The following is a 26,223-nucleotide window of genomic DNA, read 5'->3' on the forward strand; positions in this document are numbered from 1 at the left end:
CAGTGCCTGAAACTCAAAACACAGAAATTTAGGGCTCTGAGCTGGAGTGAAGCAACTTCGGGGCCCAGGCTCTCCTAAGCCGCTAATTTTCTAGTCTGGTGGTACCTAATGTGATCCAGGTTACACGGTTTGCCCCAAGGCCATCCCTGCTGGGTGACGGGGAAGTGACCAGCACTCAGATGCACGTGGGGGAACTGGCTTTCCTGGTCTCTTCCGAGGACACGATTATCTCACAGGATATTTCCTACCACCCTCATCTGTTACCGTGGAAGTCAGACCTCAGAAAGAGGGACTGCCACACAGGCTTTCCTTGGGGAAGCTGAGGTAGCTATGGCATGGGGTCTCCACATACCTGGGAAAACGCAGCTGTCTGGATAGTTGTGCGAACTTTAAAATAAATTACAATAACATCATAACTGAGAGGAAAGAGAGTTGAGAGAAACTCAGACATTCAGGTTCCTTCCGCTTTGAATGTTGTTACAGATAAACAGAAAAAACCCGTAAAAACCAAAACAAAATGACACGATCTTTACAGTTGCGTCCTTGTTACAGTTCCCAACTTGACAAAGTAAAACCATTCTGTTTCTCATTAGACACCACGTCTACAGTCAAAGTTTTCAGACAAAAACCAGTTTGGAACTATGGGGTGAGGATCAGAATGAAAAGGAATTTTAAAAATGTCTTCAGCACTTTGTCCTTGCTTCTTGTATGCGAAACAAGTCAGAAAGAGAATAGATATCTCCGTGCAGATTTTGCTTTAAAAGCAACTTCAGTCAGGAAGAAGGAACCAAAAGGAGGAGAGAGAGAGAGAAGCCCTCCCTATTCGGGTCAGTTCATTAACTGCTTTATAATTAGCCTTCATGTATTCTTAGCATTCACTTCCTGATGTTTATTTTGCCTTATTGGCAGAGAAGGCAGGCCATCAATTACTTATTTGCTTCCCCAGAAGACCCTGACTAAACAAAGACCCGGTCAATCCTAAGAGTGGATTTTGTCATTAACCTGGACACCATCGCCAACTGCAAGGCCAGCTTCCCCATCACGGGGGATGTGGACCCTGCAAAAGCCAGGTGAGCCCACAGGACACTGCATCGACAGCTTGGCCTTCTTCTAATGAGGCGTCTACGTGGAGGGGGAGAAAGGAGATGGCTCTCCTGATTCGGGAGAGGGGGCTCCTGGCAACGGCTTGGCAGCAGCAGCTACTAGGTAACTACAGTGTGGCACACAGAGGGTGGGAGGCCTATCTGACTGGGAGTGGGGCGGTAAATGAGCAGACAGACAGAAGACTGCAGCAGAGTGTTCAGGCCCGTCAGGTGTCTTAAACCATGAGCAGGAGAAACGAAACGGCTGCTCTTCTTCTTAGGACAGCAGCTTATCACAGCTTCCTTGGGACTCTGCTCCGGGGCTGAACGCGGGCCGGGTCGGGCACCCACCTTCCTTCTGGCTGCCGGCGGCGCTCTGCTGCTGCAGCAGGCTCTGGCTGTACAGCGTGGGCAGCGCCGCGGCCGCGTACTGCTGGATCCCTGAGTAGGCCTGGGTGAGGGCGTCCATGGTGCCCGCCGTGCCATTCGTCAAGCCCGTGGCGCCAAGTCCTCCATTCAGAGCCGCCATACCTGAGAGCATTTGAGCAACTTTACAAAAAACCCAACAATAGAGAAGAGAAACAGCACTTTTCATTAGTGCTTTCCAAAGGAAGTCAGAGAATCATTTGACACAAGTACGACAGCAAGTGCATGCAGCGAGCACACCAGTTACAACAACATGAACTTAAAGACAAAACCATGAAGGAACAAGTCGTAAATAACGGCAGACATACAGACAACCACCACAGCCCCCTGAGCGATGGTGAGCCTCACTCCCTAGGCCAGGGAGTGAATTCTCCGAGGCACTATAGGTGGGCAGTACATCTGAACTCCATGCAGGGTGCTACTGGCAAGACTGGGGCTCTCTGAAATAAGAGCCTTCTGCTGCTTATAGCTTGGAAGCACGTAAGAAAACAACATTAGTGACAGAGGCCTGTGACATCTGTACACTTAACTCTATTTACGGGGTTCTTGAGGAGCCATGGGATGGCCCAGGGGTTGAAAGGAAAGGACAGGATGAACCTTCTCACCCTAAGCTGCTTGATGTGGAAATGGCCGAGAAGATGAGCACTGTACTCAGTGAATCGCCAGTTCCATTGACTGGCTTCCTAAGCAGCTGAAGGATGCTGTTGGGGATGAGGACCTTAGGGAGAGTCTTGCTGATAAAGAATTAAAGTACAGGAAAAAATGCAGCTCCCTCTCCTCACTGAGGAGGACTGAAACTGCTTATTCAGTGTGAAAGGTTAGAAAGGGGATGGGATCATTCTCAGAAGCAAACACACACACACATGCCCAAATACTAATTAGTGCCCGCGGAACTGGGATTTCCATCAAAGAGACCATTCCATGCCATGTTTTCCAGTTAACTGAAGTGACCCTGCGGCTGGAGCTGGATCTTGGCTGTTAACCGTGTGAACTGGGTGGCGGCCAGCACACTTCTGATTTTTCCCTTGTCTCCTGGCTGCTCTTTTGCTCTGTTATGGTTGCTGACTGTGTCACTTTTTCCTGAATACTGAGTAAAAACAAGTATACTTTAATAGAGTGTGAACTTTTCAATGGACTCAGGAAATGGAAGAGGTGACATCATAATTGCTTTGAGTTCCCTTTACGATGAAGACTTTTTTTTTTTTTTTGGTAAAGGTCTGTTTCTGCAAAGAACTCAGTGAAAACATTAATGAAAATCGAAGGAATTAGGGCTATTGATTGAGGATGTTAAAATAGCAAAGATGATTAACTGAAAAAAAACTGTAATAAGCAGTCTGGTGAGAATAGAGGATAACAAAATAAGGATGCTTAGATATCATACAGAGGAATCAAATATCAGAATCACCTCGACACTTCCATGCATATTTTTGCTTGCCATCCACAGGGGAGAGGGGACAGGTACTTACTCCATCATGCTCGATTCTTCTGACACCTTCACCTCTTAGATTAGAAGATTACACACAAGACAGGAATGAGAGCATGGCTTAACCGTAGAGGAATCTCATGCTGCCTCAGGGCTGGTATTCTCCCTGGGGGGCTTGAGGGGACAGTGCTGCCCCTGGGTGATGTTTGGGGTGAGGGTGGCGTGTCCAGGAAAGCCTGGGGGTCATGAGCATGGAAAGCCAGCTTCCTGAAAAAGGAAGTGATTTCAAGCAGCTCTAGCTGATCCCAACTAAGCTCAGGAGGTGCTGGCCAGCAGAGGCCTGCTAACTCCGCTTCAGGTTTCTTTCCATGAAGGAGTTTATTCTGATTGGTTCTGAGGTGTGTGTGCCAATGCCAAGGTGGAATGGGTAACTGATCACCCAGCAGAATTCAAAGAACCATCAGAGAAGGATTTCAACTTCTGAGAGTTATTCCTGTTGATGATTTAATGTTATTCTATATTAAATAATCATTACGTGACATTAACACTTGTCAGTTCAGCTGCTGGTATTTGATTCTACCTAAGAGTTGGACTGTGAAGAAGGCCGATCGCCGAAGAATTGATGCTTTTGAATTGTGGTGCTGGCGAAGACTCTTGAGAGTCACTTGGACTGCAAGGAGATCCAACCAGTCCATTCTAGAGATCAGTCCTGGGTGTTCATTGGAGGGACTGATGCTGAGACTGAAGCTCCAATACTTTGGCAACCTCATGCGACAAGTTGACTCACTAGAAAAGCGTCTGATGCTGGGAGGGATTGGGGGTGGGAGGAGACGGGGACGACAGAGAATGAAATGGATGGATGGCATCACCAACTCGATGGACATGAGTTTGAGTGAACTCTGGGAGTTGGTGATGGACAGGGAGGCCTGGCGTGCTGTGATTCATGGGGTCGCAGAGAGTCGGACACGACTGAGTGACTGAACTGAACTGAAAGCACTTTGGACAACAGAAATAGAGGCTGGAAGGTTAACTGCATAAAATGCTTCCCCTTAAAAGAACAGGGCTTTCTTCGAAAAAGCCAAATGGATTGATCATTTCATCCCAATTTAATCAAGACTCCCACAGGTGCTATTTGTGTGAGGAAGGCTGGAACAAAAGGACAGGTGTGGCAAAGCTCAATGAGGGCGGGAAGGCCTCTGCAAATGGTCTAGCGATAAAGTTAGTGCACTTCTTAGTTCAGCTGTTAGTATATGACACCTGCCTCACATAATCCAGGAGGGAAAGCTCTTGTCAGTGAACTGCCCATGTTCCTTCCTTCTCATCTTGCCGTTCTGCTTTTAGCTTTAGAGTAGTGTCCTTCTTTTTAGTCCCTCCATCCATGCATGAACTTACAAAGGAAGAACAAGGATATGGAGCGCAAATAGTGTAGCTACTTGTTTACTAACCAAAACTTCGGTTTTGTGGGGAGATGATGAACCCTCTGGGAGGGAAGAGGTAAAATTTGGGAATTAACTGGATCCATCTACCATCTACTTTCTCCCTGGCTCCTTTGTCTGTGGAAAAGAGTTGGTTCTACTCAGAACACCAGAAACCTCTCCTTATGATGGCAGGTAATGGTTCCTGGGTGGACTGGGGAAGCAAATGGCAACAACATGGAAACTGGTCTAGTGGCCTCTGCCCAGGTTCCCGTTTCTTGACTTCCTTTTCTGAGGACTGTCCAGTGGGACAGGTAGCATCACTATGTCTGTTAAGGAAGAACGGTCTGAAGGAGGACTCTCTATGTTAGAGGGTTCTCTTGCTGTCTGAGAAGCAAGTATAAGCCCCAAGACAGTGTTGGGATTGTGAAACAGCTCTGATGGTAATTCACCCCAGCAGGCAGAATGTAGTTTTCTTTGTGCATGACTTTGGGTTTAATTAAACATTTTCCTAGTTCATACTGTTTAGCAGGGGTTATTTGAGACTAGATACAGTCTTAATTTCCCATGAACTATACTTATAGTTATCCAGTGACAAAGTATTTTAAAAAAACAACAATAAGGCTGTTGTTCTTGCCAGAAGCAAAACTGAATAACACAGACCCCACACAAGAACTAATCGCGGTCTCTCTGCCATTCAGCAGAGTCCCTGTCTAGCCGCTCACAATAACAAACCCCAGCGAAGGACAACATAACGGGCTCAAGAGGCAGGACCACACGGACAGGACGACACACAGCAGTCATGAGCACGTGCTGAGGAGGACAGCCACTCCCACTGGCCTGGTACTGTGCAGACCAAGGACAGGCAGGCGGTCAAAGCAAATTCCTTGTTTTAGGGGAACTAGGTCCTGGGGCATAGAGGCGGCATGGAGGGGTGTGTGCAAACACTCGTCTGCAACCGAGGGGAAGGACAAGTGAGTTGGAGCGTCTGCAGAACAAGGTCAGAAACAGGAGTCAAAGCCATGAGGGCTGCTGGCAAGAGGGGTGCTGGAGGCAGCTGTAGTGGAATACAGTACTCTGCTGTCCTGTGGTACCACTTCATTTACTGTTTGCTCACTAATCAAGAGCCATCCAGTCTGGAGAGAAAAAAAATCTTTTTCCTTTCTGCTTTCTTTGGCCTCTGGTCAGGTAACACTCAGTCCAAGTTCATGTTTGTTTTCCCCAGGGCATCTGCATAAAAGGATTCCATAAAACCTGAAAGAATTCCCTCTCTCAATATGTGACTTGTATCTTCTAATCGGGGTGAAAACAGCTAGTCTTCATTTGGGTGAGTTCTAGGTTCTTCTTTACAAAATAAATTACAAGGTATTCTTTTGGGATTTTAGGATATAGAATTATTTGCGTTTTTGTTTTTTTCTTTTAAATAAACTGTACTTCTTGATCACCCTTTAAAAACTGTTCACTTAGTGAATTGTGGCTAAGAATAAGGCAACTTGTCAAAACTCTTAATACTTAAAACGGGCAGAGGTTGGGTGGCCTGCTAGGTAAATGGATCCCCAAGTCAGATCTCCTGAGGCTGTCGTGGGCCTGCTGGGTTTGGCTGTTGTCAGGCACAGGGTGTGGGGACTGAGCTGCAGGAAAGGCAGACCCGGGATCCCCTCTGTGAACTGAGGACCATTCCCTCTAGTGGAGGAGCTGAGGCTGAGCTCAAGCCTCAGCTGTGACTCATCCTCTGGCTGGGAGCCATTCTCCTCACAGATCTAAAGCAGCACAAGTGGGCAGGTAGACAAAACTTAGAGTTCTTGCATCAGTCTACGTATTTCAGAGCTGAGGAACTCTGTAAACGATCTGCCTCACTCTGCTTCAACCTGCCGTAGGGGAACAGGGCCCTTCAGGAGCCGCACTGCTGCAGGGTGACCCCGGCTGCTGGAGGCTTAAGGAAGACCCTAGACATTGGCTCCAGGGGCGACTCCTCTCCACTCAGCCTCATTTCCTGCTTCCCAAGGCCTCTTCTCTCCTCCTGTATGACTGCCATAAACCTCTGGATTTTAGACCTGGAGGGGGCCTTTAAGATCACCTGATCCAGAAAGTCCCGTTTTCAGATGGGACCCTGAAGTCCAAAATGGGGGCAGTGACTGGCTCAGATTCCTGCAGGAGACTGAGAGCAGCATACTGGGTGCTGGCCCCGTGGTCCTGACCTCCAACTCATTGATTTCTCTTTTATAACTTACTCACAGCCTCTCAGAAGAAGGGCACCAAGCCAGAACCCAACCAGAGTCCCCGAAACCTGCGGATACCTGTCAGCCACAGACACCTGTGACTAAGTACACAGCCTGCACCCCTGAGGACTCAGGGTGGGGAGGGGGCTGTCTGTGGGACAGAGTGGACACAGCACAGCCCTGTCTACGCGTGTGCTCCTGCCCCTCCTCCCAAGGGGCAGTTCTCCCTGTGCTGCAGCCTTCGCAGCTTGTCTCTGGCTGAGCACTGTCTGTGGAGAATTTGGGGGAAGGCTGTCCACCAGAGCAGCAAATACTCACTATTGATGGTACCTGCTAGTGCATTAATGTTATTCAGTCCGACAGTGGCTCCTGCCAGTCCTTGCAGAGTCCCGAGAGAGGTCAGAGAATTCATGGCTGCACCAGCAGTGGAGTTGGGGGTTGAAGCAGCCACTGCAAGACAAAAGGCAGACGAGGGAGTGGGGAGAGAAAGGCACCGTGAGTGACAGCCCGCTGGCCCAGGAGGCAGTCTGTCCCATCCTCGCGGACAGAGCTGGGGGGGCCTTCAGTCATGGGACGACCAGGAGCCTCGCTTAGGCTTTAGTGTGAGAGACACGGCCTGGGCTTGTAGCAATTGTGACTCTGACATTTAGTGAAAAAAATCGCGGCTTTGCCAGCGAACACGCGCTCTGCTGCTGGCGGGGGCAAGCCACGAGAGGAGGGCCCTTCCTCCTGAGTGGTGGGTCCTTCATCGGCCCCACTTTAGGGACCTCTGAACGAATGACCAGCACAGAGTCGGGGGGGAGGGTGAAATGGCAGTTCTTGGCTTTCGTGTTCTTTATGCTTCAGACACGGAGTTTTCTCAATGAAGTTAAAACAAAAGTCATACATATTCCTGGGTTCTACAGAAGACTTCAAGACCCAGGTAGTGATGCTTGTAGAAGGGGAGATAAAACAATCCCCCACCTTTAACTGACAGCTTCACTGGGATACAATTCATGTTATAAAATTTACTCCTTGAAAGTATGCAATTCCCTGATCAGTATATTAATAGAGTTGTACAACCAGCACCATAGTCTAGTTTTGGAACACTTTTATTACCGTCTGAAGAAACCCATACTCATTAGCGCTCATTCTGCATTCTCTCCCCTCTCCTTGGACACTGGCAATCACTGATCTACTCTCTACCTCTGTGGATTTGCTCAGTCTGGATATTTCATATAAATGGAATCATAAAATATGTCATCTTTTGTGACTGGCTTCTTTCACTGAGCAAAATGTTTTCAAGGTTCATCTGTGTGGCAGCATGCATCAGTACTCTGACCCTTTTTATTACTGAATAGTAGTCCAGTGTAGGGAAACACTCTGCTTTGTGTGTCCATTCATCAGCCGTGGGCATGTTGACTGTTTCCCCTCTGGGGCTGTGATGAGTAATGCTGCTGTGAACATCTGTATTCAAGTTTCTGGGCTTACATATGTCTTCGGTTCTCTTGAATATGTAGCTAAGAGTGGGACTGCTGGTCATATGATAAAGCTCTGTTTTCCATTTTGAGGAAATGCTAAAATATTCTCCAAAGTGGCTGTCCTCCCTATTAATTTTTTAATAGTTTTCATTAGTTATGCGTGTTTCCCTGGGAAAAAGTCCTCAGATGTCCTCATACTGAAGACCATTCTGGAATCTCTTCTCTGGTGTCACCTGAAATCATGTGAAAGCTCTTCAGGCCTTTACCTTTTCATTTTCTTTCCCCCCAGGCCTTTATTACTGGCTGAGAATCAGAACATGCCCCAGGGATAGTTTTTCTCCCTTACTTGCTGGCACATTAGTTTGGTAAGAGCTGTCACATGTAGGCTGATGTCAGACTAAAATGCATTTCTCCATGGGAAATGTGGGGGGCTTCTGTTTCTAGTGGTTAGGTGGTCTAGGTACTAGAGAGACTCTCCCACTGAAACTAAAATGCTTAGTAAGATATTTTAAAGAATACTTTAAATTGCATCAATAACTGACCATCTGGTAAGAAAACACTCGGAATTAATGACGTAAGTGAAAGTGGGAGCCAGGAAGATAAAGAGCACACCGATGGCAGCGTCTGCCTTAAGGGTACTTGGTGAACCAGACAAGCTGACTCTTCCGCTCCCAAAGCCTTGCGGTGCACGACAGACACGAGAAGTCTAGGGTCCACCTGAGGTCAAGTGTGCAAGAAGAGACACCCCCAGCAGAAGTCTGGAACCCTCGAAGGCTTAACAAGCAGTGTAAGGACAGACAAGATACACTTCCTGCTTCGGAAACTGTAAGGACAACTGCCTGTATCAAAACAGTGCTGAGCAGGGGAGGGGATTCCCTCTGACAGTATATAATGAACTAGCCCTCACATAAGTCTGCAAAACAATTTTCTTTTATCTGACTGGTCAAAACCCATCCAACCATCAATTTAAAGTGGTCCCCAGCTTGTACTCTCTTCTAGCACCTTGTAGAATCAACTGTAAGTCAACCTTGAAAGGGCCCACTTTCAACAAAGAACTCTCAGAAACACACACTCACACACACACACACAAAACACACACAAAATATACAAGTAAACCAAGTACCAAGAGTAAGAATCGGTAGAGACAGAGTTAGACACTATATTTAGATCCACCAAAACTTCAGATACTGGAATCATTGGTGCGCAATAGAAAGGAAGTGTATTTAACATGTCTGCACAATATGAAAGGGTGAAAAATGAGAAAAAATAATAAGAAATAACAGGTGCTGAAAAATGAGGCTACAGCTGTAAATTACACACCATCAACATTTCATTGCCCTCTTTAAAAAAAACCAGAAAACTGGAAGCAAGTGGGGCTGCATTTAAGACTGAGAGCTTTACAGCAGTTATTTATAACAGTGAAGATATGGAAGCAACCTGATGTCCATCAACAGATGAATGGATAAAGAGGCCGCAGTGTGTGTGTGCGTGTGTACATGCATCTATATACACACACACATATAAAATGGAATACTATTCAGCCATAGAAAGAATGAAATATTACCATTTGCAGCAACATGAATGGATCACAGATTGTCATATTAAGTGAACCAAGTCAGGCAGAGGAAGGCAAATACATATCACCTATATGTGGAATCTAACAAAGAAACACAAATGAATTTATTTATTAAACAAACAGACTCACAGACATAGAAAACAAATTTAGGTTACCAAAGGGGGAAAGTGGTGCAGGGATAAATTAGGATTTGGGGGTTAACGCTGAAGAATTGATGCTTTTGAACTGTGGTGCTGGAGAAGACTCTTGAGAGTCCCTTGGACTGCAAGGAGATCCAACCAGTCCATTCTAAAGGAGATCAGTCCTGGGTGTTCATTGGAAGGACTAATGCTAAAGCTGAAACTCCAATACTTTGGCCACCTCATGCAACGAGCTGACTCACTGGAAAAAGAGTCTGATGCTGGTAAAGATTGGGGGTGGGAGGAGACGGGGATGACAGAGAATGAGATGGCTGGATGGCATCACCGACTCGATGGACATGAGTTTGAGTGAACTCCAGGATTTGGTGATGGACAGGGAGGCCTGGCATGCTGTGATTCATGGGGTCGCAAAGAGTTGGACACGACTGAGCGACTGAACTGAACTGAACACACACACTGCTGTATGTAAAACAATCAGTAAGGACCTACCGTAGAGCACAGGGAACTCTACTCAATACTCTAATAACCTATATGAGAAAAGAATCTGAAAAAGAATGGACTTATGTATAACTGGATCACTTTGCTGTATACCTGAAACTAACAACACTGTAAATCAGTTGTACGCCAATATAAAACAAAAATTAAAAAATATATGCAAGTTGGAGGTCTCCATTTTGCTTTTCTATTTATTTAAAACCCCAGAAGACTGGCTGTAGCGCACTGTAGTCTTCTAACCTCTTGTGCTGTTCTCAGGTAGTCCAAGTAGACAGATGGGAAGAGGGTGAAAAATAGCGGGGAGAGGAATCAGACATGAGATTAGGTGAACTAAACAACTTGCCTTAACATGAGAAGACTCCGTGTGCTCCAGTGCTTTGGACAATACTCTGAAAATTTACCCCATTTTAAGTCTAAATTGGAAAAGAGATCTCAGTTGTGTATCTGGCTGCCTTTAAGAACCTTCTGGGTTCTAGAAAATAATCTCTTTAAAGCAAAACTTAAATTTGTTACACAACCAGTCTCAATCAAGTACTTCAGATATTCAGGAGAAACACAACAGAGAAGCCCCTTGACACAAAAGACAGAGATGTATTAAATGCCATAGACATGCCTGTTTTCCTTATTTCTGTGCTGGCAGCCTGGAAGGAGGCTGCCTGTGTTCTGCCCACCTAAAATTAAAATTCCCTTCTGTCTCCACTAATTACCGTATCCTCTGCTTTCTCAATTAAACTGCTTACAAGATAGCAAAGGAATGTTTCAAGAGAAGATGGTAAATAACGTTGGTTCATCTTTGCCCACGGCATCTCTTTTAGTCAAAGGATGCTCCACGCAGGGGAGAGGCTGTACCTCAAAGCCCAGAGAAACGTGGGGCGTCAAGGAGGCAGAGCTACCTCACCTTCCGGGCAGTGATGGACAGACTGGTCACATGTCATGTTTCACGCCTGCAGTACCGCTGGCTCTAGACCACCAAGCAGGCCAAAGAGGTGGTGAGCAGCTGGCCAGCCAGGAGGTGAAACAGTCACATAACTCACCAGAGCCATGTGTATGTGACTCCACACGGCAACTCGGTTCCGGGCCTTCTGATAAGCTGGGAGGGGAGAGGGTACTGGAGAGGGAGAGGGACCGGGACCCGGTCAGGAGCAGAGAGGCTCCCTATTTCTCTGATGCAGCTTCTGCGGAAGGAACCAGAGCCCGCTGAGCTTTCTGAGGCTACACGCTGGCGCGGCCCCTGGAGAGGCAGCAGCCAGCCCTGACGGCCTCGTCCCCCTTTCCCTGGACTGTGAGCAGGGACACAGGAGGTGTGGCTTCCTTCTTACTCTCTGCACGAGGCGGGGTGACAAGCAATCTGGGGGGAGGTTGACTGCTGAATGGAGGGAATGTGGCTCTTCCCCCTTTCACAGATTCCAGATCCAGCCAGAAAAGTAGAAAAGTGGCCATCTGGGGCACCAGCCTCTGACACCGACCACGTCTGCACCATCCTTCCTACATGAAGGGGAACCTTCTCTCTTTCATTTTATGGGCGCCCTGGCAAGTCCTGTCTCCAGTGCTCGGTCCCAGAGATGATCATGCTTCCTAGGAACCCAGTGCCTCCATCTCCACCTGTGAATCCTCTCCCCACTTTTCCTGGACTCCAAGATTTTTTTTTAACTTTTAATTTTGTATTGGGGTATAGCCGATTAGCAAAGAATGCTGTGAACAGAGACGGGACTTAAGTGTATATATACATACATGTATCCATTCTCCCACAAACCCCTGCCCATCCAGGCTGCCACATAACATCGGGCAGAGTTCCACAGTGGACCACAAGAGTTTCAAAAAGCTACAATGAAACTGACATCAACAGAAGACACCAAGAATCTGCCTTCAGCGCATCAGCGAGACACTGAAGGCACAGTCGCTTTGTGGTTTAGGAAACAACAACTGCAAACACAAGAGAACACTGCCTGCACTGACCAGACGCATTCAGGGCGGCGGAGCCTGCAGTCACTGCTCTGCATCACATAAGCACTGATGTTCTGAAGGGGGCAGAGTGGTGAACTGGTGGCAAGGGCGCCTCTGTCGTCAGCTCATCACAACCTGAGGGGGAGAACAGCGCCTCCTCTCCCGTGGGGTCCAGTTACTCCACAATAACCACACCTCTTATTTCCATTTCTTCCCTAAAAGGATTTTTCAGGGGGAGAGGTGGGGAGAGGAGAGATGACAGGGTGGGAGGAGGCTGTCCGGGTTAGAAAAACGACATTGAAAGCTTCTGCAGTGTTCTGATCTTAGTGCCCAGCCATCTGCAGTGTGCATGTTCATTGCCCCACAAACACCCACATCACCTTCTTCCTTCGCTAACCCGCTTCCAACTCACAAGGAGCTCAGTCAGCACCCTGGCTTGTGCCATGCTGGGACAGACAAGTTCTGCAGATGGACCAGAGGAAGCCTCCGAGTCTGAAGGGCTGACTAGAGGAAGAAGCCCCTTGCAAGGACTCTGAGCCCCTTCTGAGGTGTTACCCTATGACAGGGGACGTCTCCAAAGATGAGAGAGTGGTATGGGAATGGACCTGGGCAGCATCATCCCCTCCGTGTCCACAGTGGTCCACCATTTTCCTCACTTTAGTTTCATCTCCAAGTGCTCCCTGGAGCCGTCACTGGGGGGTGCTACAAAGAAAGAACGTAATTCATAGTTGTCAACAACCTGCGCGCCTCCTCACCTCACCTTGTTCCCAGGATCCTCCCCCAGTCCGTAAAGAGGGACACAAGAATGACGGTGTCATTTGGGGCCATAAACTTATTTTAAACAGTTTACATAAACTCAGTCTACCTGGACCAAACAAGAACGGAGCAAAGGAAAGGACAAATTGGACCTGCTTTCTCATCTAGTGATATTTTGCGTATGAATCACCAAACTAAAAGCACACCCTTCCTGTAGCTGGCCCCAGGCATTTGCCGTTTTTTACAGATGGTCATGGACACAGCTTGAAAAAAATCATGGTGATTTCAACCTGAAATATAGTTCTAGGTGCCTAGGAGCTCCTGCTTTTGAACGTCTTCTGGGGCGGCAGGAGCGTGGCCCCTCGGCGCGGTTAACAGCCTGTGTTTCCTCGGCGCGGTTAACAGCCTGTGTTCCCTCGGTGCGGTTAACAGCCTGTGTTTCCTCGGCAGGCCGCCTGACCTTGCAGGCTTCCGATTCCTCACGTGGGTCACAGAGGGAGGCCTCCGCATGAATGAATGGTCTTGAGGATTCCTGGTGCCTATGAAATGGGTCAGATTACTGTCTGACCAGGCTCTAGAGAGGAAAAATGAGGAACACAGATTTCTACAGACAGCAAGGCCCTGGGAGGGTCCTGGAAGCCCTGTCTGGATGCTGGTCTCAGGATGTCCTGGAAAGAGACAGCTTTCCCTGAGGAGAACAGGAGCACATGGCGGCTGGCAAGAGGTTACCTGGCAGAGTCCAAGGTCTGAGATGCTGTGAAGCACCCTTCAGCTACTTGCATGGTTTCCTTTGGAAATGACCAACCACAGAGCACATACTCAGTATACTGCCTGAAAAAAAAAAAAACCCACCACTCATCAAGGGCTTCACCCTCAGTGATGACAGTGGTAAGGAAACAGGTCCCGCCAAAGTCACCGTGCTGTCTGTACTCCCACGGTGGCCGTTCTGTCTGTGATAAGCAGGCTGTGTTGATTCTGTGACCGCAAATCAAGTTTGAAGTTCACTGCCAACTTCTTCAGCGAAGTCCCAGGGTAAAAAGAAGGAAGGAAAGGCTGTACTCCCTGCATTTATAGTCTAATATTTTTAGGAACAGTGGGGAGGTATTTGCTTTCCAAAGTCAAATGTTCAGAGAAAAAAATATCACTGAGCCTTAATTCCAGGTTTAACCAATTTCTTATTGTTCAGAGAAGCAGAATTTAGTGTCATTCCAAAACAATCATCTTCCCCATATGATACTTTAATGCTGTCTTAAAAAGCAATAGCATACATTATATACACATCCCCTTGATAGTTCCGTAAATGTAAAAATGGACAATTCGATTTCACAATGGAGAAACTAAACAAAAAAAGATGAAATGACTTGCTCTAAGTCACAGCCTTCCAGCTCTTGGTCAAGATATCCATGTATTCTAAATGAAAGTGAAACTGCAGTTCCTCTATCGCATTCTTTAGGTTAACTAATTTTTTTTAAACCTCTGCGCCGGGCATGAACTTTTTTTGGTTTCTAGTCCTAGACATGTACATTCTTGTCTTAGGCGTGATGTGAATGCCTTTCTGTCTCAAATCCTTCACCGTCTCCACAGTCCTGTGTGCCTCAGTGGTGGAGGTTCCCTCTCTTAAGGGCACCCAGTCCACTCACTGAGCATCCTCTCCACTCTGTACCCTGACCTGTATGTTAGTGTCTAAGCCAGTGCTGGGCGACAGCTCGGAAGGTGGGGTGGGGGGTTTGGGGGGACGGGGTGGGGACGGGGCCTCACACACGCTGCTGTTTCAGGCACCAGAGAGGAGGGTTTGAGTCCTTCCCTCCAGGCTCCTTCCGCCTTCAGTCAGTCAGTTTTTGCCTCTCGTTGGCCTCTCATTATCTCTGTTCCATCTCCTCTTAAGTCTAGAAGTATGTCTTTCTCCATCGTAAAATTTCTCCTTCTATTGACTCTTCTGCTGCTGCTGCACTTCAGTCGTGTCCGACTCTGTGCGACCCCACAGACGGCAGCCCACCAGGCTCCCCTGTCCCTGGGATTCTCCAGGCAAGAACACTGGAGTGGGTTGCCATTTCCTTCTCCAAAGCATGAAAGTGAAAAGTGAAAGTGAAGTCGCTCAGTCGTGTCTCTTAGCAACCCCATGGACTGCAACCCACCAGGCTCCTCTGACCCTTCTAGACTTAAGAAAAATCACTACACTGCAGGAAGATGTCATCTACAAACACACAGCTCCTGCCTCCAGTCTTACGCCCCCTCTCACGGCCTCCAGAACTGTGACATCCCTTCCACCGTCACAGTGAACCCACCACTCGGGGTGGGGGGCGAACTGCCTGCCCGTGGCCGAACTCAAACACCTCTTCTCCGCCCTCACCCCGATCTCCTTCCTGCTTGAAACTCCCGCGCTTGGTTCCCTGAAACCACGCTTCCTCAGGGCTCCCTTCCCACCACGTGGCTCCTCCCCTTTGCCCGCAAACACAGGCATCGGTCAAGGCTTCACCCCCCAGCCTGCTGCTCCGTGGTGTTTCCAGCTCCATGGTCCCCCTCAGGACCACACTGACACCTGCCCACCTCTGCAGCTGCTCTGGAACAAACTCAAGGGTCAGGGACCCATCTGCTCGCGGGATGTATTTACGCAACATACCAACTTATATGCAGAGTACATCATGAGAAATGCTGGGCTGGAAGAAGCACAAGCTGGAATCAAGATTGCTGGGAGAAATATCAATAACCTCAGATATGCAGATGACACTACCCTTATGGCAGAAAGTGAAGAGGAACTCAAAAACCTCTTGATGAAAGTGAAAGAGGAGAGTGAAAAGGTTGGCTTGAAGCTCAACATTCAGAAAACATAGATCATGGCATCTGGTCCCATCACTTCATGGGAAATAGATGGAAAAACAGTGGAAACAGTGTCAGATTTTATTTTTTGGGGCTCCAAAATCACTGCAGATGCTGATTGCAGCCATGAAATTAAAAGACGCTTACTCCTTGGAAGGAAAGTTATGACCAACCTTGATAATATATTAAAAAGCAGACACATTACTTTGCCAACAAAGGTCTGTCTAGTCAAGGCAATGGTTTTTCCCATGGTCATGTATGGATGTGAGAGTTGGACTGTGAAGAAAGCTGATCGCCGAAGAATTGATGCTTTTGAACTGTGGTGTTGGAGAAGACTCTTGAGAGTCCCTTGTACAGCAAGGAGATCCAACCAGTCCATTCTAAGGGAGATCGATCCTTGGTGTTCATTGGAGGGACTGATGCTGAAGCTGAAATTGCAATACTTTGGCCACCTCATGCGACGAGTTGACTCACTGGAAAAGACTCCGATGCTGGGAAAGGTTGGGGGCGGGAGGAGAAGGGGACGACAGAGAATGAGATGGCTGGATGGCATCACCGACTCTGTGGACATGAGTTTGAGTGAACTCCAGGAGTTGGTGATGGACAGGGAGGCCTGGCGTGCTGTGATTCATGGGGTTGCGGAGAGTCGGACACGACTGAGCGACTGAACTGAACTGAACCAGTTCACGTGTGCCGCCGCTCAACACGCGTGAGTACAGAGCACCTTTCGCAGCAAGCTCCGCCTGCCCCCGACTGCCCTCTGTCCACTAGTGGAGATGCTGCACCACTGGTCCCCACACTTGCGTCCGCACCTCTTTCCCTCCTCCCTCACATCCCGTCGGCACCCGAGCCCGCTGACACCCCTGCGCTCAGGGTCCTCACCTGGCTCTTCACCGCCTGCAAGAGGAAGTCCCAGCTTCTCAGCCACGGCTTCCAGGGCTCCCTGCCTGCCTGCTTCCTATTTCCAGTCTATCTCACGCTGGTGAAAAGGGAGATGGATTTCCATCTGCTGACTGAATGCCTTTTCTGTATTTTGTCACACCTGACACATCGGATAAATCTTCCATTTCTACCTCTGAAACCTTAACTCATCTTAAAGTTCTGGCTCCAGTGCTGACTCTCCTGTTAAAAGTCACCCGTTAAGGCAGGATTGCTCCTGTATCTCACACTGTGGACCTTATCTGATTCCCGCTTTTCCACTGGAAGAGTCCAGGTTGGGGCATCCTGCTTGTTTTGGGCATGTGGCCACTGCATCCAGTTTATGGGACTAAGCCACCTACGAAAGTAGCATTTATATTTTGCTGCTTTTAAGTCTTAAAGCACAGACCTTAGGTCATAAACTTATGAGAAGTTGTGACTAAAAGTGTTGTTGCTTTTTCATCTAATACAAAACACAAGCGATCTATACATGCTTTTACCAGTGGCAGCGGTGATCCCAAATTATGTCAGACAGCGGTGGGGAGAGTCTGGGGTCGGGTGGGGGGAAGGGTCTCACTGAGTGCTTGTGTTGTGCAGCAGACACGCCTCTGAGCTCACACACGCCCACAAGGGCCCCGCTACACAATGCCTGGGACCGTGCAAGGCAACGTTTATGCTGAATCATGGACAGAGCATGGTCTCCAGAGCCGCTAAAGCAGGGAACGAAAGCCCCTATCTCAGATACTGAGGATGTACACCCCAAACAAAGCAAGAGCAAGTCCCAAGCGAAGCCACAGCTCTACGAATGCACAACGGGGTGCATCTGCACACCCAGGGTCAGACAGGCAGAAAGTCAAGCTCTTCAGCAAAGGGGAGGACTGTAAGGATTGCCACCCCCTGGGCCGGGCAGCTTTCCAAGTGTCAGCTCAGCGCTACGAAGAGACTGCGCGAGGACAAGGGCGCTTCAGCCAGCGGTGTGTGTGGGTGTTGGAGGAAAACACAGAGAACCGACTGGACACGGTGACTGATTAAGGACAGTGGACCACAGGCTGGCTGAGAAGGTCCCTGCAGGGGCTAAGGATGGGTCAACGAGAGAAAGAGGATGTCTCCATGCGGCTAGAACAGGTTTGTGGAAGAATGGCTGGCTTTAGTCTTCCCGAGGTTGTGGCTTCACCGCAGCAGCCTGAGGTACGGCCTCTCCCAGAGCCTGCTGTCTGTCTGTCCCTCTCTCCTGTCCCTCCAGGCTTCACCGACTGTCCCTTGCATGCGATGGACCGGAGGGGCAGCGCAGGTCCAACCCCTTCTCATGGACTTGCCTGGCCAAGCAGAAGGCTGGGGAATTCAGGTTAAATCAGCCTGGGAATCCACCTCTTCTCACGAGGCGAGCTCTCGTGTGATACACGTGTGAGGACCCTTGGGGGAAGGAGGGGAGGAAGCCTCTCGTGACACTGAAGGGCTCTGGGATGGCTCAGAGGATGACTTCTGAGTCCCCACCACCCAGCCAGCCTGGTGACGCTGGCGGATGACACACCACTCACCGGCCCTTCTTATGTGAGGAGCCAGGGCAGGTCTGAATCTCAAGGGGACATGAGATTAGTTTCCCTCGAGGAGTCCGCAAGGAAGCGTCCCCCTGTCCCTGGGATGCGGTGTCTGTTGCGGCCTCTGAGGAGGAGGCCATGTCTCCGAGGTGGGAAAAGACGCTGCCTAGACTTCACAACGGGCTTCCCTGGTGGCTCAGAGGTTAAAGCGTCTGCCTCCAATGCGGGAGACCCGGGTTCGATCCCTGGGTCGGGAAGATCCCCTGGAGAAGGAAACAGTAACCCACTCCAGTATTCTTGCCTGGAGAATCCCATGGACAGAGAAGCCTGGTGGGCTACAGTCCACGGGGTCGCAAAGAGTCGGACACGACTGAGCGACGGAACGGAATGGAGACTTCACAACAAAAACTCAGGGGAAAGCCAATGGTGGGAATGGGAGAATGTGCCCAAGCATTTCAAAATCCCCTTTACCCTTGAAAGAAACGATCTGTTATCCTGAAGTGTGCACTTAGGAGTGCACTTACAGAAGAATTAGAGAAATTTAAAACATCTTTTTAAAAAAGAAAGAAAATAGAAGCTCAGTAGGATAATGTACACAATGTTATGTTTTGGACAGAAAACGCCAGAGGAATGCTCGCAAGTGGTAATGCTGACGCTTGTGTCCACACTCTCAAAACCACCAGGCCAAGGCAACAGATCCACAAGTTGGGCAGATATTAATATCTTTCTTTAAGACGCAGTCACATGCCTTACAGACAATTTATCCCTTTCTACCAATACCGAGACTCATGCCTCAACAACAGGTTCGAGATGGGGTAAGAAGAAATGACCCAAGAATTAATTAACTACATAGGAGACGGTAGTAAACAAAAGGAAAAAATTATCATACCAAAATAAAAGACAAGAAACACGATTAAATCAGGCTTCAAACGACCCATAAGAAACTCATAAAAGGCATAATGCATTTACCTGGTGTTTATTCTTTCCTGATTTAATTTCTAATTTTATTCCTTACCATCTGATAACAGAATGAAACACTTATTCTAACCATGGGCAACTGGGACTATTTTCATGTTTATTGCAAGGCCAGGAGTCAAAGAAACCTATATTTATTGCCTAAGGGGATCTTTTTTTTTTTTTACAAAAAAATAATGTTTAATCTTTCATGTTTTAAAGCATAGACTGTTTAAAATCATTTATAATAATGCTGTAGGGAGTTTGTTCCTGGGTGTACAGAACTGAATTTACAATTGTTAAAAATGAATAGTTTGGGGGTGCTGAGCTGTCCCTGTACTTCGAGATGGATTTGTCTGAAGGACAAGAGGTGTCTCAAGAACAGGTGAACGAAGACCTGGGCAGGCTGGTATGATGAAGCTCTGTTTTCAGTTTGAATGGACTGGCTGGTTATGCATGGTTCAACAGGAAGCCCTGTTTTTTATTATTATTATTAAAAAAAAAACCCAAAAAACACACTGGCCTTGGGACTAGCACTCCATCCCTTTTATTTCCTGGGAAATTGCTGTGATGAAGTGGAGAGTCATGAATTGTTACTAACCATGTTTTCTGTGACTTTGAAGAGTCCCTGATGGAAATTAGACAAATAATTTACTTTCACTTAAACACCAGATTTTTTTAGTTACACTTAAGATAAATAATTGAAATGTACATTTAAATTGTTTCTGCTGCCCACATTTCAGGACTCTAATGAAACATTTTCGGCTCTTATGCAAAGCTCTGCTCAGAAGAGAGAAACCCATCACCCTGACACAGGCTTGGCAGGATTTCTGGTCAGGCTGGACGCCATGTGAAGAGCAAGGGGAAGGATGCCTGGCTGGGGTTGGAAGAAAGAAAATACATCTCAGGACACATTTTCCCTTTCATTCAGGTCTCAGGAAAAAAGCTGAAAATGGCCAAGTATGTTTCAAGTTTCCTTAAATATTCTGGCCACCTTCCTAGGCTGTTCGAGGGCTCTGCATTTTAAGAAGGTCACCACGTCCTCGCGTTCCTGACCGTACTGGATGGAATGAATGTGGATCCGCAGACATGGACCTCACCTCTCACTGCTTCCTCAGGATGGCGTCACGCCAGTCCTCCTCCTCGTAGCCTGTTCCTGCTCAGTCCTCTGCCTGGACACCCCTGCCCCAGATCATCTCCATGCTTCCATCACCCTCCTCCGGTTTCTGCTCAAACGCCACTTTTCAGAAGGGGAAAGCCTCCTTCCATCCCCTCTCTCCGTCTGATTCTGCCTGGGCCCTCTTCACAGCGCTTGCCTGGCATACACATGGCACCTGCGACTGCTCCCTGTCCGAATTCCTCCAACAGACAGGAGGCCCCCGGGGCGGGAGTGCGTCCTGCTCCTGGCGTGTCCCCAGCACCCAGGCCAGTGCCTAAGGCTACAGTCACTTGAAAGCACTAGCTATCAGTTACAGTATCAACACTGATCAGCTGGCAGACGCTTTTGCACTTGGCTTCTTAAACCCACGAGTCTTCTACTAAAGAACAAAATGTTGGAATATTAATTCTGATTCCCTGGAACCAAGGCACATTCCCACCCAGCTATCACAATGGAAGAATATATTTTCATAAAGTTCAATGAAGCTTCCCAAGCAAACAACAGGCCACATACCCTTCACCAAAATGTCCATTTATGATAATGGTCACTTCTGGAACAGGAGAATAATTTCACTGTAGTGACAATGTTAAACTCTTTAAAGCCTGGTGAACCAAACAGCAGACTGCCTCCTTGCCATGTAAGGAAGAGTCTTTATGGGAAAAAGTGTTCTTTTTCCCCTACCTTATTACCAATGATGTGGTCAGTCTCTTCTTTTTACTCTCAATACAAGGGAGTCAGCCATGGTTGGAAAAATTACAATCATCTACTTCTGCCAAATTAAAGTTAATAGTGTTTTCTCTTAAAAAAAAAAAAAAAAAGACCTAATCCTTTTCCTTTTTATATAAACAAATACAACACCCCTCAGATCTTGAGAAGTGTTTAGTTTTTTCACTCCAAACAAAATATAGTTAAAAATATCAGTTAAAAATGCTGACAAATGGTTCATATATATAAAACCATATACAGTATTTTTTTAAAAAAAATTTTATTGGGGCAAAAATTTTAATATTGTATTAGTTTCAGGTGTTCAGACTGCTGTTTTAATATAATCTTTTCACAGTCCTCACAGGGAGATGTTTCTTTCTTTTTTTGACCTCACAGCATGCAAGATCTTAGTTCCCTGACGAGGGGTCAGACCAGCACCCCTTGCAGTGGAAGCACAGAGTCTTAGCCACTGGACTGTCAGGGAAGTCCCGAGATGGTTAATTCTTATTTTTCTGATTTAGCAAAACACTCTTCAGTCTAATTTCTAACACAAGGACACTAGTGAGGTCAAATACTTGTGTTTTTAAGAAAAAAAAACAACAAAAACCACTGTTATTTTCATAAGGGGGAATACACTATGTCAAAAACGCATATTTCTTTAAAAGGCTATATTTAAATAACCAGTTTATGTTTCGCATTAGTTATAGCTTAATCTCGTGAAAAACGTACAAAGTTGGCTTTTCAGCAGTGTTATCTGTTGTGTGGAATGGGGCCCACATGTTGTCATGGTATGGTTTTGAAGACATTTCAAGAATGAAGGCAACGTCCCACATGCTGTCGCTCTGAGATGAGGTGATGGATACACTGTCCAGCCTTTCCTCAACATCTCTTAAGTTTCTCCGTCAACACTGAACTCAGAGGGAAATGAGTCAGAAACGCGGTGTTCAGTAAACAGAACAGGGCTGTGGGGCGTCTCTGCTCCCTGAAGGCAGCTGCCTGAAGAAGACTGGTCTACTGGCCACGGTGGCATTCCTTCTCTATTCTTCTAGGGGAAAACCCTGCACTGTTACAGAGAAGTGTGGGGCCAGTTAGCTCGTCTTTTGGGAAAGGCCAATAGAGGGCCGTGGGGTTGTTAGTTAGAAAGGGGCCTGGAGGCTGTCCAGGCCAGCGCCTCCGCGTACCAGAGCAGAAGGTGAGATCATCCAGCAAGGCCCAGAAAACCCAGAGAGGAAGGCAAGCCAGCAAAACACTTTTTAAAAAACAAATCCTGGTGTCTAAGCAACCACATTTGGTCTGGCTCATATGAAAAAGAAAACAGCATCTGCCTTTGAATAAGGCAACAGAATTTCTAAGTGGGGGGGGAAAGAAAACCTCACTTTAAATGACACGGCCCAGAAGGTGACCACAGAGGAGCAACAAAGATGGTCCCCTCTGGACCTCCATGCTGAAACCCAAAAGTAAAGGATGAAGCTGGTGTGAAATATCACAGATGATGATTCGGGGTTTTGAGTTTTAACAGGGAATTCTTAAATTGCTAAAAACAAACAGCAACCACAAAAGCAGGAGAAAAGAGCATCCCTGAGGGACTGAGGCGCCTCGTCACTGGGCAACTTCACCAGGATGGAAGGGACGGCACAATTTTCAAACAAAAGGAATGTGTGAGAATTCCCTCACAAAGCTTTTCTTCTCATTTTATCCTTGGAAGATATAAATGCACATGCTCAAACTTTTGTTTCTTTAAAGGGTAACTGCACACCTATGTTCGTAACAGCACTATTCATAGTAGCCAAGACACAGAAACAGCCTAAATGCCCACTGACAGCTGAATGGATAAACAAGATGTGGTGCATGTATACAACAGAATAGTACTCGGCGATTAAAAAAAAAAGCCATCTGCAGCAGTATCAACTAGAGATTATCATACCAAGTGTAGCAAGTCAGACAAGATGCAACTAGAGATTATCGTACTAAGGGAGGTAAGACAGACAGACACCACATGGCATCACTTCTATGTGGAATCTAAATTATGGCATAAGTGAACTTACCTGTGAGACAGAAACAGACCAGCTGGGGAGTAGGGGAGGAATGAACTGAGCTTGGAATTAGCAGATGCAAACTATTTTGTATAGAATGGATAAACAATGCGGTCCTCCTGTACAGCACAGGGAACTATATTCAAAATCCAGGCATAATCCGTCATGGAAAAGAATATAAAAAAGAATGTCGGCATATGTATAACCGAGTCACTTTGCTGTGCAGCGGAAATGAACACAACGTTGTAAATCAACTCTGTTTCAATAAAGATATGTTAAAAAGACAAAGAGGTAACTAAGTCTGATGCCTAGTGGGGTCTGGGCATGTCCACCCTGCACCTGGCACTGCCCCCCGCGTCCGGTCTCCCAGCAGCAGGACAACCCCTTACCGGGACTGGTGAGAGCTCCCAGGGCGCTGCTCGTGGTGGACAGAGGGTTTGCATTGGTGGTGGTGGCTGAGGTCTGGGCTGCGGCTGCAGCCGCCGCCAGCGTGGCCAGGTTCTGTAACTGTAAAGCATTCATGCCTGCAGGGGGGAGAGAGAGGGCGCGTCAGCAGCAGGCCCACTTTGCCCATTTCCCAAAAGAGAGGGCAGGTGATGAGCACAGAGGGCCCCGGGGCTGGCACACTCACCCAGCCGCCCTGAGGACTCGTGCGGTACCACATGTCCTGTCCCAGCCCAGAACCTTCTGCCCAGGACCCTGTCCCCCTCCTGGGTGACGCAGCTCAGCACGAAAGACAAGCGAGAGGTTTCCACTGGACCACGCACAGCAGGGCCTTCCGCCTCGAGACTGCCACCTGGAGGGAGGGCTTCAGGGTACACTCTCCATCCTTAAACTCGACAGGTGTGCATTCGGGGTGTGACAGAAGAAGTGACGCTTTATTGCTCTGAAGTTACCCTGATCTGTCTTCCTGGATCTGTAAGTTATGTGACTCTGGACAGATTTCTTAACCTCTCTGACTCTTGCTTCCTGAATGAGTAGTAACAGTTACTTACCTCCTCCCTCATGTGGTTGTGCAGATTAAATAACTCAGTGCATGAAAAGTGACTCAGCACAGTAACTGGCATGACATAAGCCCCCAAATTATCAGCAACTACTGTGACTGTCACTGTCATTATAGACCCCCAAACTTCTCTCTCTCGGTTTATTCGGGAACTCAAATAACATTTGCTGAGGAAAAGAATGAAGAAAAATGGCAGTGCCGTGATTTGCAATATTTGTATTTTAAACATATTTGTATCTCAAAGAGGAACTACTTTTAACTAGAATGAAATTACCGGGCTAATGAAAATCAAGAAAAGAATGGAGAGAAACAAAACTCTGCTGACAGGTCTGGGGGGACTGGCCAGGCACAGACTCCATGCCTGAGTCCCCAGAGGCTCAAAGAGTCTCTACACTCAGTCTTTTCTCCATGATTCATTTCTCCATCATGTACATTTGAGAAGCGGGCAACAGCAGTTCTTTCCTCATACAGTGCAAGTTTGCACAGAACGATAATGAAGTTATCAGCCTAATTTTACCTTTTTCTCATGTCTCAAATCTAGGCATTCGATACATGTCTACACAGTGAATCCAACCCGCTTTTCAGACAGTGGCCTGACGACTGGGCTGGGGGATGGGAGATGGAGGAGGGGCAAGAGAACATTCTAGGAGCATGCCTGCTGGAAGCCCTCAGCCACTGTGTGGAGCCGGCGGCCTCAGCTGGACTCAGAGCCCGGATGCCAGGCTCATTTACCTACCCTGCTCCTCCACCCCAGGTGCCTTCGTCAGGACTTAATCCTACTCAGGAAAGAGTTCCTCAGGTCCATACTGTGATCTGGGTTCTCATTTTGCACAGTGATACTCAGGCTCCTTCCAAGAGGCATCCAGCCCTGGTGGCTTAGGGAGAAAGCCAGAACCTGTTTTGCAAACCCACATAGGTCCTGGGGATGCTGGGAATAGGACAAGGCACCGGTGGCATCCTGCGACTGTGAAAACGTTGCTCCATCGAGCACGTGCCACTGGGGACAAAGCTCTGTCCCTGCGTCGGGTCAGGGGTCAGGCAGGGTGGTGCTGACGGGACCCTGCGAAGGGAAAGCGCAGGGCCTATGTCTTCAGGTTTGCCTGAGGAAAATGGATCTGGGGGAACATGAACTGAGCAGAGACCTCCCTGGGGTCCCCTGGGCGTGGCTCCTGAAAGCAGCTGACCACACTCTGGCTTGTGTGCCTAGAGGCTGGGCTTGGGGGGATGCTGCAGGGGAGGATGAGGCGCTCCAGCACGGACCCGCCTGGTCCCCACGGCCCCTCTAACGTGCTCAGGATGTAAAGAAGATGACCAGACACCGGCACGGACAGATGGCCATGCACACGGGAGAACGGTTTAGCACCGATGTCACAGTCCGCACATCTGGCCACGGCTAACCCTCAGCTGAGCACCCTCCTCAGCCTGCGTTTCCCAGGATGCCTGCTCTGACCCGCGCTGTAGAACCGCGGCCCAGTGCTGGGGTGGAGGAGCTCAGCCTCCTCCTCCGGGTCAGAGCCTTGCGGACCCTCCCGACACTGAGGCTCTGCCCCTCAGCGGGTGGCTGACCGGCCGTGTCCAACGGCACCTTTGCTCGTTACCTGTCATCCTCTGGCTCGCTATCTAACCCCTGATGCATTCACCACCACCTGCTTCCACATCACACACACGGACTGCTGACCTCCACGACTAGACACTAAGCTCCTTGAGGACAGGGCTGTTGTCTTATTTGCTTTCAAGTCCACCTACACACACACACAGCCATGTTCATTCACAGCAGGTGAAGAATGGGGCCACGGGAGATGAATGGACAGGGCAACCAACAGCATGAAATGTTCCCACGCTGCTATAAACAGCATTGTCTACAGACCCAAAGAGGTTTTTCTTGTTCTTCATTCTTCAGTATTTACAACAGCTTCAAATATTGACTATTTCCCTCAATCGTTAATTAATCCATTCTATATTTATTAGGTCTGTGCGTTTTCTTCCTCTCACTCACCAACACTCGGCGTTGCCCTGGAGTCCAGCTGACCATCCTCGGGTTCTGTGTCCCCCTGTCCTCCCTGAGTGTCCCCTTCCCCCCTCACCCCGAGGGGCGGCCCTGCCTCCACTGTGAGGGCCAGGTCCTGGGGCGCCACACTGGGAGCGGCCAGCTCTGTTCAA

The 26,223-nt window shown here is 48.1% G+C and overlaps 1 protein-coding gene across 14 annotated transcripts in view; it reads right to left on the reverse strand.

Moving 5' to 3' along the window:
- CELF2 (CUGBP Elav-like family member 2) overlaps nucleotides 1-26,223 on the reverse strand; it is a 577,777-nt gene that overhangs the window by 11,642 nt on the left and 539,912 nt on the right. For 6 of the 14 annotated variants that reach the window (XM_088844190.1, XM_088844194.1, XM_088844191.1 and 3 more), the window contains 3 exons: nucleotides 23,450-23,584; nucleotides 6,884-7,015; nucleotides 1,434-1,631 (listed from right to left, as the gene is read on the reverse strand). In XM_088844190.1, coding sequence (XP_088700316.1) covers nucleotides 1,434-1,631; nucleotides 6,884-7,015; nucleotides 23,450-23,584 — 465 coding nt within the window. The remainder of the gene's footprint in view (nucleotides 1-1,433; nucleotides 1,632-6,883; nucleotides 7,016-23,449; nucleotides 23,585-26,223) is intronic. The other 8 variants (XM_055427360.2, XM_055427370.2, XM_088844192.1 and 5 more) reach the window with 5 other exon arrangements.

Source organism: Moschus berezovskii, chromosome 15 (assembly GCF_049115385.1).
Source record: "Moschus berezovskii isolate FMDL1 chromosome 15, NW_MosBer_1.0, whole genome shotgun sequence".
Taxonomy (NCBI): Eukaryota; Metazoa; Chordata; class Mammalia; order Artiodactyla; family Moschidae; genus Moschus; species Moschus berezovskii.